Source organism: Hemitrygon akajei, chromosome 14, assembly GCF_048418815.1.
Source record: "Hemitrygon akajei chromosome 14, sHemAka1.3, whole genome shotgun sequence".
NCBI classification, from domain to species: Eukaryota; Metazoa; Chordata; class Chondrichthyes; order Myliobatiformes; family Dasyatidae; genus Hemitrygon; species Hemitrygon akajei.
In genome coordinates, this window is record NC_133137.1 from 21,223,991 (window position 1) to 21,236,361 (window position 12,371).

The 12,371-nt window shown below is 40.1% G+C and overlaps 1 protein-coding gene across 2 annotated transcripts in view; it reads left to right on the forward strand.

Annotated features, from left to right (window-relative positions):
- LOC140738383 (sarcoplasmic/endoplasmic reticulum calcium ATPase 2) overlaps window positions 1-12,371 on the forward strand; it is a 100,550-nt gene that overhangs the window by 14,425 nt on the left and 73,754 nt on the right. For both annotated transcript variants that reach the window (XR_012101368.1, XM_073065618.1), the window contains exon 4: window positions 5,727-5,831. Coding sequence is in view for 1 of the 2 variants with exons in the window: in XM_073065618.1 (XP_072921719.1) it covers window positions 5,727-5,831 (105 nt within the window). In the remaining variant the exon portion in view is untranslated. The remainder of the gene's footprint in view (window positions 1-5,726; window positions 5,832-12,371) is intronic.

Here is a 12,371-nt window from a genome sequence, read left to right on the forward strand (position 1 = left end):
AGGAGGAGGAGGAGGGAATTTTTTTTAAACTGGAAGGAGAAATCAATATTCATGCCATCAGATTGGAGGCTTTCCAGATGGAATACAAAATATTGCACCTCCACCCTGGCACTGGAGGAGGTTGTGGGCTGACATTTTGGAATGGGAATGGGGAATCGGAAGTTTCCTGCATTCTCTCCTTTTGGAGGTAAATAAGTTTCTGAAATGATGGATCAGAGATGGAAATCTAGAGTGGCTGAGTTAGGATTTGCATCAAGATTGATGGCATCAGAAAGATTATTGAAATTGGGCTGGTGCTGCACAAATCTAATCATTTTAGTTTTGGCTGGGTGAAGATGGACATGCATTCAGAAGAGAAGGTCTTGATTTGAATATCATCTGTATTTAGACCTTGTGGTTCCTATTTATATAAAATAAAAACTCTGTTCTGAGTTTAATGATGAATGTTATATAAACCTCTCAGATAGGATATAAAATAAGTATTGTATCAGAAAATGATAAAATGATGCGGATTGAAAACCGGAGAATGGAGGTAACCGACTCAAATCAGTTGTGCAATTTTTATAGAAATGGTGTAAAGTCTCTGCTGTGGAACTTTGTCCTTACCTGAGACTCAATCCTGATTGCAAAGAAAGATATAAGAAGTTCAGAAGATATTTAAGTAGGTGGCATTCCAGGAGCATAAACCTGTAGGGTTTTTTTTTCTCTCTGTTTTACCTTCCTTTATTATTTGTGACTTTCCACATCAGTGTTTGATCTCCTGAATACTCTGAACGTGTGTCCCCAGACTGCTGCAGCTTTTGTTCATTATTTGCTTTCTGGGCATGTGTGGCCACGTATACCTGTGCAGGTCTCCTGTTTTTCTTTCTCATCTCATTGGTTACGAGTTCAGTAAATTGCTCACGGTATGATTCATCAGTTTCCCTCCAGAGAGCCTGATGCAGTAAGACTATGACTGGGCTGCAAGCAAGGCTGGCTTCTCGTGCAGTACGAGGGGTGATTGATAAGTTCGTGGCCCAAGGTAGAAGGAGATGAGTTGTACAGCTCTCGTTACGTGAACGTGCAGTTCAACTCTTTGAGTGATTATGCAGAAAGTTTGAAGTTAATAACTCATTGGGGTGATAAGTTCGTGGCCTAAGGTAGAAGATGAGTGAGTTATTAACTTCAAACCTTCTGCATAATCACCCAAAGAGTTGACCTGCATGTGCATGTAACAAGAGCTGTATAACTCATCTCCTTCCACCATAGACCCCAAATCACCCATCTGTGGACACTTTCAGGAGGTCCAAGATCCGTATGCACCACGGCCACTGGACTAAGTGTGTAAATGTAAGAGGGGACTATGTTGAAAAATAAATGTGCTAGGTTTTCTAAAGTTGACTCCTATCTTAGGCCACAAACTTATCAATCATATTCCAATTTAGTGGCTGCTTTTCAACTTGGGCACGGTTGGTATTTCGTGCTTGGTTCACATTTATCTAAATTAGTGATTGCTAACTTACCAAGTGGATAGATAGTCTCTGTTTTTACTAAAGGAGTAGTGATTCTTCTTCTGGACGAGCCATGGGTAATAAAACACAGAACATAGAAAAGTACAGCAAAGAACAAGGCCTTTTGGCCCACAATGTGGTACAGACTCTAACCTACTCTGATTAATCAAACCCTTCCCTCACACATAGCCCTCCACTTTTCTTTCATCCATGTGCTTAAGTGTGTTCCAAACATCCACCACTCCGTTTTTAAAAAAAAACTTCATTCATCAGATTTCTGAATGGACTTTGAACCCATGAGCGCTACCTCATTATTTTTTGCACTACTTAATTAACTTAACTATTTTTATATATTCACTGTAATTCCATTTTTATTATTATGTATTGCATTGTAGTGCTGACGCAGAAACAAATTTCCAGACATATGCAGGTGATATTGAACCTGATTTTGAAGTTCCCTGCTCTCTCTTCTCTCCCCCCCCCCTTATTTTTTCCTCCAAACCTTAATATTATGCTGTCTTGTATTCCTCCCTGAGGGTGGGGGGGGGGGGGTTCTCTGGCTATCCACTGTATCAATGCCTCTTACATTGTTGTAGTTGTCTATCAAGTTGCCTCTCATTGTCCTTTTCGCCATCAAGAAAAGCCCCGCCTTGTTCAACCTATCCTGCCTGCAGGGTTTATAGGGTGGAGAAGCATTGGACTGATGATGAGTAATCTTTAATTTTGTTTAATGTAACATTTGGGAGTCCTGCGTTGTGCACTGAATTATCCCATTTCTAGTGGGATAAAATTCTCAGAAAAGATCCAGACTGTGATAAAGGTAGAAATATTATGTAATTATTTAATTTAATGTATTTGCAGACACATTAGGGGCACTTGACACTCTTAGATACATGGCTGAAAAATGTAGGGTCATGTAGGAGGGGTGGGTTAGGTTGATAGGTCAACCAACATTGTGGAACATTGTGTATTTATGTACTTTTAAAAAATTTTATACTCATAAGACACATAGTCTGTCCTTGGTCCAGGCATTATCCTGGTAAATCTCCTCTGAACACCCTACAATGCTCCTATGTTTTTGTGCCTTGACATATAATGTTGGCGATCATGGTCTTGCCCATGACTACGATTCTTGGCAGATTTTTCTACAGAACTAGTTGGCCATTGCTGCCTTCTGGGCAGTGTCGTAACAAGATTGGTGACCCTAGCCATTATCAGTACTCATCAGTGATTGTCTGCCTGGTGTCAGTGGTTGCATAACCAGGACTTGTGATCTGCACCAGCTGCTCATACGGCCATCCACCGCCTGCTCCCATTGCCCCAAGTGACCCTAATTGGGGGTTAAGCAGGTGCTACATCTTGCCCAAGGGTGACCTGCAGGTTAACAGAGGGAAGGAGTTTCTTACACCTCCTTTGGTAGAGACATAACTTCACCCACCTCCCAAAATCTTTGTATATCCTTCATATAATGAGGCAACTGGAATATTTCAAGTGTGGTCATTATATGAGACATGTTATCAGAGACATTATATGCAACATTGCTTCGTAGGTCTTGAACTCAGGCCCTTGACTAATGAAGGCTAACACACCCATATGCCTTCTTAACCATCCTATCACTTGCACAGCATCACTGAGGAATCTGTAGCTGGACCTCAAGATCCCTCTGTTCCTCAACACTGTAAGAATCCTACTATTAATCATGTATTCTGCCTTCAAGTTCAACCTTACAAAGTGAATCGCTTTATACCTTATTGAGCTTCATCTGCCACTTCTCAGCCCAGCTCTGCATCCTGTCAATGCCCCTTTGTAACCTACGATAACTTTCTACACTATCCACAACACCACCAGCCTTTGTGTCCTCTGCAAACTTGCTAACCCTCCCTTCCACTTCCTCATCCATGCCACTTATAAAAATCACAAAAAGCGGGGGTCTTTTTTGTCTCTTTTTTTCCCTCTTTCTACAGGGATATGTTAGGGGGAGGAGGGAAGGGTTGATAATTTTTTTCCCTTCTGTAACCATTTGAAAATTCAATAAAAAATTTTTAAAAATAAAAAGCGGGGGTCCCAGAACACCACTGGTCACCGATTTCCGGGCAGAATGCACTTTGTCTACCTCCTCTCTCTGCCTTCTGCAGCCAAGCCAATTCCAAATCCACGCAGATGTTTCACTGGATCCCATGCCTCCTGACTTCCTAAATTCGCCTTCCGTGGGGAACCTTGTCATATCCCTTAATAAAATCCATATCCACTGCTCTGCCTTCATCAACTTGTTTTGTCACTACTTCAAAGAATTGAATCCAGCTTGCGAGGCATGACCTGCCCCCTCAAACCCCTGCTGACTCCTTAATCAGCCTGTGCTCCTTCAAAAGCTCATAAATCCTGTCTCTAAGAATTCTCTCCTGTGGTTTGCCCACCACCAACATAAGATTTGTGGTCTTCAATCCCAGGGCTATCCCTATTACTTCTGGTGAACGAGTAACATTTACCACCCTCCAATCATCTGGTACTACTCCTGTAAGGACACAAAGATCATCGCCAAAAGTGCAGCAATCTCTTTTGCTTCCCGTAGTAACCTGTGGTATCTCCCATCTGACCCCCAAGGCCTTACCTATCCTAATGTTGTTCAAAAGTTACAGCACATCCTCTTTCTTGAAGTTGACACGTTCCAGCGTATAAGCCTGTTTTACGACATCCTCACATTTGTCAAGATCACTCTCACTGGCGAACACTGAAGCAAAGTATTCATTTAGGACCTTCCCAACCTCCTCTGACTCCAGACACATTTCCTCTTTTGTCCCTGAATATTCCTACCCTCGCTCGAGTCATCCTCCTGTTCTTTGCATACAGGTCGAACACCTTGGGGTTTTCCTTAATCCTGCTCAACAAATCCTTCTCATGCCCCCTTCTAGCTCTCCTAAATCCATTCTTAAGCTCCTTCCTGGCGCCCTTGTAATATTTGTCATGAGGCCGAAATCAGAAACTAAGCAACTATTAAATAGAATTTGCAAAACACACTTAATTTCATAGGCATCCTGTTTTGGGATTTATCAGGACATTTGTGTTTCATGTTTTGAAACGGTAGTGTTGATAATTCCTGTGGTTTGGATTCCACAAAGACCAGCAGGATTCTGTGGTCTGAATTTCATGGGGTTCTTCATGAAACTGGGATCATTACAAACTTGATGGAACTGAATCAGCAATTTTTCTAAAACCACCTTGGTCAAAATCTGGAACAATGTCATGCTGTACTGTTGAAGGCTGCTGTTCTTGGAACTGATGGGGAAACTGAGCAGGAGCTCTATTCTTTGTCAAATTCTGTGTGTTTAAATGCAAGCGGTTTAAAAGTTCCTCTATGTCAGTATCAGCTAACAAGTGCATTGGCTATGTCCCAGGCCAGTTACCGAGAGGAATCCATTCCTTATTTTTAAAAAAATCTAATATTGGAAGAATTTAGATCCGTCATCTTTCATGACACACAGTTTACTTGCGGATATTGAAATTCATATTGATTTTAGGATCTCTAGTTTCTATTTTAAAGCTTGACCACATAGCTGATTGTACCTCTCCATACCTTTATAGTGCATCAGTCGGCCTCACTGTTTCTTAAGCACTTGCGTCTTTTTTTTAATGAGGCCGAGTTTCTACCTAGATGGTTTAGCCAGCACAGATGGAAAGTGTGCAAAGAGCTGGCCGGATTCGAACCCAGGGCCACTCGCCTCGAAGTCCAGTGCGGATGCCATTACACCACCGGCCAGCTACATAGCTGAGAGGACCACAGTAAACGACATAACATCTAACATTCTTAACTTGCCATGTTCAATGTGTATAACTGTTTCATTTTGTATAACTGTTCAAATTGAATACAGCCTTGAAAGTGAAATTTGTGTAAGAAGTAGCTGCCTTTAATGTATTCTTAATTCTTTTTACGTATTCAAATACCTTTAATTAAACTAGGTTTGCAAAAAGCTCTGCAAAGAAATGATGTTCTAAACATGTATTGAGAAATCTTGAACTTCAGCACAGCAGTTTCGATTCTTGCTATGTATTTGTTTACAGTAACTGGGAGATGCAAAACTTTTCATCAAAATGCAGTGTTTTCTTATGCTTAAAAAATAAGATGAGTAAGCACAGTAAAACTGCAACATATTAAAATATTCCTTGATTTTAAAGCATCATTATATTCGTGCATGCTGTGCATATGTAATACTTCACAAAACTATATCTCTTCATTTTCAGGTTCTGGCCTGGTTTGAAGAAGGTGAAGAGACTGTAACTGCCTTTGTGGAGCCTTTTGTAATATTATTAATTCTAATAGCAAATGCTATTGTTGGTGTTTGGCAGGTAAGTGATAGCTTAGAAATCACTTCATTATGCACTTGTTTAGGAATAAGTGGTTCGGCATTTTATTTTGGGGGGGGGAATCAATGCAAAAGCCCCGAGGTTTTATTGAATTTCTATTCATAAAATATTGAAGTGCCTCCAGTTTATTTATTCTGTCTGTCATTTCCAAGCTAAAGGTGATATCCATCGGCATTGCCTCTGGAAATGAAAATCCAGCAGTAGAAATAAATTCACCTGCTGAAGTCTATCAATTGTTTCCTTTCCTGAGGCATTTTCATGATGCTTCTAAAATATATTTTTCTAAGTAATAAATTGAGATCCATAATGACGTACAATTCTGATCAATTCTGTTTTGACATCTTTTGGATGCAGTAGCATGTAAGTAAACTGAAATGTTAACTTTTCAAATATCTGTGAGTACAGATCCAATTTTTGGCATCGCCACAATTTGTGGATCATTGATCCTGTAGTGGGCATCATGAAATCTCGTTTAGTTTAGTAGTGGCCTTCAGAGAAAGTGTACTTGTCCAGTCTAGCTGATCTAGACCCAGCAATGTGTTGGACTTTAACTTTGCCCTCAATGTGGGGGAAGTTTGTGATGGATGTTGAATGCTGATATTACGGCTGATGTCCATAAGCATTGAGTAAGATAATTTAAAAAGATCTAAATTACTCTATGTGGAGATATTGAGGGAGAGTTGAGCTCTTGTACACTGTAGTCCAGACCTGATTGAATGATGAACTAGGCTGTGAGTGGAATGGTCAGTTTTGAATTGAACTAAGGAAGTAGAAGGTTACTTATAAACACGAGAAGGTGACATTAAGGACTGGTTTCAGACTTGATTAACAGCAGGATACCATTTGGAGTTGCATCTGTATTCCTTCTGGTCTCCATGGATTGTTTAGAGACTCGTGTTATATTGATCAGCCTGTTTTCTATACATGCTGACCTATCACCAAACTATCTCCATGCTTACTTCCAGTGGGTGCTCGTTGTAGAAAGTTCACGTGCAAATACAAATGAAGTTAGTTACTGCCTGTTATGCTTCTGGCATTTAGGGCAGCAAATAGAAATATGGTGGTTCTTATTTTCATTGTGTGCATTCCTTTTACCCTCCATTCCTTTCTATCCAGATGTTTGAGCATGAGATTATTGCAGGGTATGCAAGGTTTCTTGGGGACAGAGTTACTCTTGAATTTTCAACAATTCCACACGGGGATTGTAGAATCAGGTTTAATATCATGGGCGTGAAATCTGTTGATTTTGTGGCAGCAGTACAATGAAATGCATAATGATAGAGAATAAAAACAGGATTGCAGTAAATATAAATATAATATATGTTAAATTAAATAAGTAGTGCAAAAATAGAAATAAAAAGGTATAGTGAGGAAGTTTCCATGGGTCCATTCAGAAACGGATGGCAGAGGGGAAGAAGCTGTTCCCGATTGGAAAACTGGCAGAAATTTATGGTGATATGGATATCATACTTTGCTTTTGGAAAGTTCAGATACTAGAGCCAACAGAGTGCAGGGGTTTAACTGTTCACTTCCCTTAACGTGACGTTTTGGAGAAACAAACTGAGCTGTGCTTTAGGACACAGATGTGCAAAACTGATGGTGTGTAAACATTTGGTCTACAGGGCCTGCCACATTGTCGCATTGCAGATAACTATAAAGTTCTCCAAACTTTATATCCTGAGCCTTAAGACCATGTCGCATAATGCACACCCCACAAACAGACCTTAGCAAACTAGAAAGTTTGTTCTATGGTAGAGGAAAGTTGCATCGTATCTGACCTGACTCCCTGTTTGCATGATATCATTGCATATGCTCACACAAAAAAAAAGGATAAGCCAGGAAGTTGTAAAACTATTTGCTTTGGCGTAAGTGCAGGTAAACAATTGGAGTTCACTGCAAGTCTGGAAATAGGTGAACGTGTATAGGAATTTATGTTGACTAAGAGTGGATTATTGTTAATTGTAACTGGTCTCAGTGGAAGTTTGCAGCTAAACTATACAGTTAGGTTTTGGGAAAACATCTGATTTTAAATTGCAAATGTTGAGGTATGTTGTAACTGCATGACTGGGGAAGAATGCAATGAAAATGAACAGTGGATTGATGTAATTCAAGCCATGGTTCTGCCACAACATTTGCTTCCAGTGACATAGTTACTGAGGTGAGTGAGGATGGAGGATTTTTTTTATCAAGTCATTGAATATCACTGGTATGATGACTTTACCCATGGCATAGATAATTATTCACATGGTTCTTTGTTCACAGTTTGAACTTCAGACCTACTCACAGGTGCTTTATGTATCAATAAATTGGATCTACTGCACACTGATATTTGAAAAGTCAACTTTTCAGTTTGTTTGCATTCTGAAATTAATTTAATGGCCCTGAGTTGAGTCAGAACTGTCAGCTGCTTTGAGAAAATTCAGAGACTGTATTTATAATTGCTTTTGACTGTGTGACAGCATTCCATCAAATTTGGTTTGACAAGGTCCCACATGGTGGGTTGTTTAGACCATAACATATAGGAGCAGAATTGGGCCATTTGGCCCATCGAGTCTGCTCCACCATTTCATTACAGCTGATCCATTTTCTCTCAGCCCCAATCTCCCCCGTATCCTTTCATGCCCTGACTAATCAAGAATCTGTTAACCTTGGCCTTAAATATACCCAATGACTTGGCCTCCACAGCAGTCCATGGCAATGAATTTGATAGATTCACCACTCTCTGGCTAAAGAAATTCCTCCGAATCTCAGTTCTAAAAGGACACCCCTCTGTTCTGAGACTGTGCTCTCTGGTCTGACTCTCCCACCACAGGAAACGTCCTCTCTACATCCACTCTTTCAGTTAAATCAATTACAATAAGTATATATTAAATAGATTAAAATAGTGCATAATCAGAAGAAATATTTTTTTTTAAAAAGTGAGGTAGTGTTCATGGGTTCAATGTTCATTTAGGAATCATATGGCAGAGGGGAAGAAGCTGTTTCTGAATCACTGAGTGTGTGCCTTCAGGCTTCTATACCTCCTGCCTGACGGTAACAATGAGAAGAGAGCATGCCGTGGGTTACAGGGGTCCTCAATAATGAACACCGCCTTTCTGAGGCTCCGCTCCTTTAAGATATCTTGCATACTACAGGGGCTAGTACCCAAGATGGAGCTGACTAATTTACGACTTTCTGTAGCTGCTTCCGGTGCAGTAGCCCCTCCTCACACCCCCTAATACCAGATGGTGATGCAGCCTGTCAGAATGCTGTCTATGGTACATCTATAGAAGTTTTTGAGTGTTTTAGTTGGCAAACCAAATCTCTTCAAAACACCAAATGAAATATAGTCGTTGCCTGCATCGATATGTTGGGACCAGGTTAGATCCTCAGAGATCTTGACATGCAGGAACTTAAAATTGCTCACTCTCTCCACTTCTAATCCTTCTATGAGGATTGGTATGTGTTCCTTTGTCTTACCCTCATCTCCATCTGAGATTCTGCCAACAATAGTTGTATCATCAAGAAATTTATCTGGTACTTCAGCTATATCTAGCCACACAGTTGTGGATATAGAGAGAGTAGAGCAGTGGGCTAAGCACACACCCTTGAGGTGCGCCAGTGTTGATTGTCATTGAGGGGGAGATATTATCACCTATCTCCCCAGACTGTGGAAATAATGGTGTTAAACACTGAGCTATAGTCAGCGAACAGCATACTGACATAAGTGTTTGTATTGTCCAGGTGATTTAAGGCTCTATGAAGAGCCATTGAGATTGCATCTGCCGTTGACCTATTGTGGCGACAGGCAAATTGCGGTGGGTCCAGATCCTTGTTGAGGCAGGAGTTCAGTTTAGCCATGACCAACTTCTCAAAGCATTTCATCACTGTAGATGTGAGTGCTACAGGACGATAGTCACAAAGCATCTCACGCTGATGAGATGCAGTATTCAGGAAATAAAACTCTTCACCATTTAACTTCAAGCTGATACTTGGCTAGTGAAACCAATCACTGGTTGTGGAACATTCTGATTCTGTCCCATTTAAACTACCAGGGAAAGACTATAGATGAATATTTAGTGAATGCATTATGTGACCATCTGTATTAACATAAGGCACATCTCTGACACTTAGTGTGCAGTTCAGGACAAGTCTGTTTTGTCACTTAATATTCTGGCTAGCTGTAAATTCAGAGCACCATCCCTCAACACCAAGAGAAGGGGTATATTTTGGGTGTCTGGAGTTTGTGCTCAGACACTTTTGGAACAGACATTAGGATTGAATATTTAAAGGAGTTCTGTTGGTTTGGATGTGCCACCATTGTAAATATGTAATTCTATAAAGTTAAATTCAAAGTTTTAAGGTTAAGTAGGTGATTTTAGCCTTTGAAACTAGTTAATCGTTAATTGTTATATTTGTGTTTAAAATGTAGAAAACAATGTCAGGAGAGTGAGATTCTCATAGATGCTCTCTCCTGAAGGTCTGCTGTGTGAATAAAAGTTTATATTTCCCAGTTGCAGCTTCCGTGTGGTTCAGTTTGGTCGGTTGCTTTTGTTGGCACATGGGAGATGGTTAAAGTACACAGAATCCCAGGCAGATTGGCTAGTTGGATCCAGAATTGGTATGGTGAGGCAGAAGGTAGTGAATGAAGGATTTTTCTTCAGATTGGAAGTTTGTGACTACTGTTAGGTGCTGGGACCTTTGGTGTGTGTGTGTTAGTTATACTAATTTTTGATCCAGTTAGACAATCTCCCTTGGATCCTATGTACATGGAACGGTGCAAAAGTCTTGGGTACATGTAAAAGAAAAACTCTGTACAACAAAGATACTTTCAAAAATAATGACGTGAAACATTTCAAAATATCAAAAAAACTATAAAGAGCGGTAAACAGTTTTTAAAAAAAAAAACTCTAAATCAAATCAATATTTGGCATGACCACACTTTGCCTTTAAAACTGCATCTGTTCTCTTACAGTAATACTATTGTGCAGTTTTATATGGAAAATTGGCTGGTAGGTTGTTCTAAGCATCTTCGAAAACTTGCCACAGTTCTACAGACTTTGGCTGTCTGGTTACTTCTGTGTCTCCAGGTTATCCCAGAGAGCTTTGATGGTGCGATCTGGGCCCTGTGGAAGCCATACCATCTGAAACCATATTTTTTAAAAATCTAGGGTGTTTAAGACCTTTGCACAGTACTGTGTGTGTATATTACTGATCTGGATGTAAATGTAGTAAGATGATTAAGTTTGTAGATGACACACTAAGTAATAGAGGCAATACCAGTGACATTCATGCAGTTGTGGATAGTGACAACAAATGCATATGTCATGCTTGCCCTCATGGGCTGGGGCACAGAATAAGAGTGGGGGCATCATGTTGCAATTTTACAAAGCACTGATGAGGCAACGATTGGAGTTTTGCCCCATATAAGAAGAAGGATGTGGTAGTGTTGGAAAGAGTATTGGACTGGAGGACTTTATGAGGAGGGATTGGATAGGGTGAGCTTGACTCCCTGGAGTGAAGGAGGCTGAGAGGGATCACCTAAATGGAAATGTACATGATTATGAGGAGCACAGCCAGGGGTAGATGGTCAAGATGCCATTCATGGTTAGGGTATCGAAAACAAGAGGTTTAAAGCAAGTTGTTTATTGTTTACACAGTGGTTGATATTTGGAATAAACTGCTAGAGAGGTGGTGGAATCGGATATAATTGCAATGTTTTCAGATATTTAGACTGGCAAGCATAGATGGATGCACTCCTAATGTGAGCAATTAAGATTAGTGGAGATGGGCAGACAGGTTGGCATGGGCATAAAGGGCTTAAGGGCTTTGATTCTAGTACTGGCATTGCCATTCCTTGGCATTGAGGTGCTTTGGAGTGTTTCTAATATGAGTTGCTGTTTGACCCCGGTGGCTGGGTAGATTATGCTTTAAGAAGATGGATGTTGGTATACCAAAGGGGTGCAAGTTTAATTGTTTTTGAATATTTGCTGTTCTTTGCTGATACTTTAGCATAAATGTGAAAAAATGAAGGTAAAGAATGATACCCCATTTTTATTACCTGTGGAATAGAAGTAGGCCTTCTTCCCCTTCCACATTTGCTCTGGTGTAGGGATTTTACTGCTTTACAAAACATGAGTCTTGTAGTAAACCTGGCTTGATTAAGTGTTATTTCATAATGTGTGTAGAAGCCAAATGCCAAAATACAACTCTGACCAACTTGTTTGTCAGGTAGTACGGAAGTTAAAAATACTTGTTCCTTGGTAATTCTTATTTGGTATCTGTTCCATGCAAAGAGTTTATTGTCATTGCATTGCGACGGGAAAGAGAAACATATTCTTCCAATTTGGTGAAATGATTGTTTAGCTTGTTTCACACCTATTTATTATGCATGTTTGAGAAGTTTAGTTTCAGAATCGGGTTGGACATCATTGGCATATTTCGTGAAGTTTGTCGTTATGTGGCAGTAGTATTTTTCATTACATAATATTCATAGGAAGGCAGTTTTGATGTCCCTTTAACTGACGTTATTAGTAGGGTGGT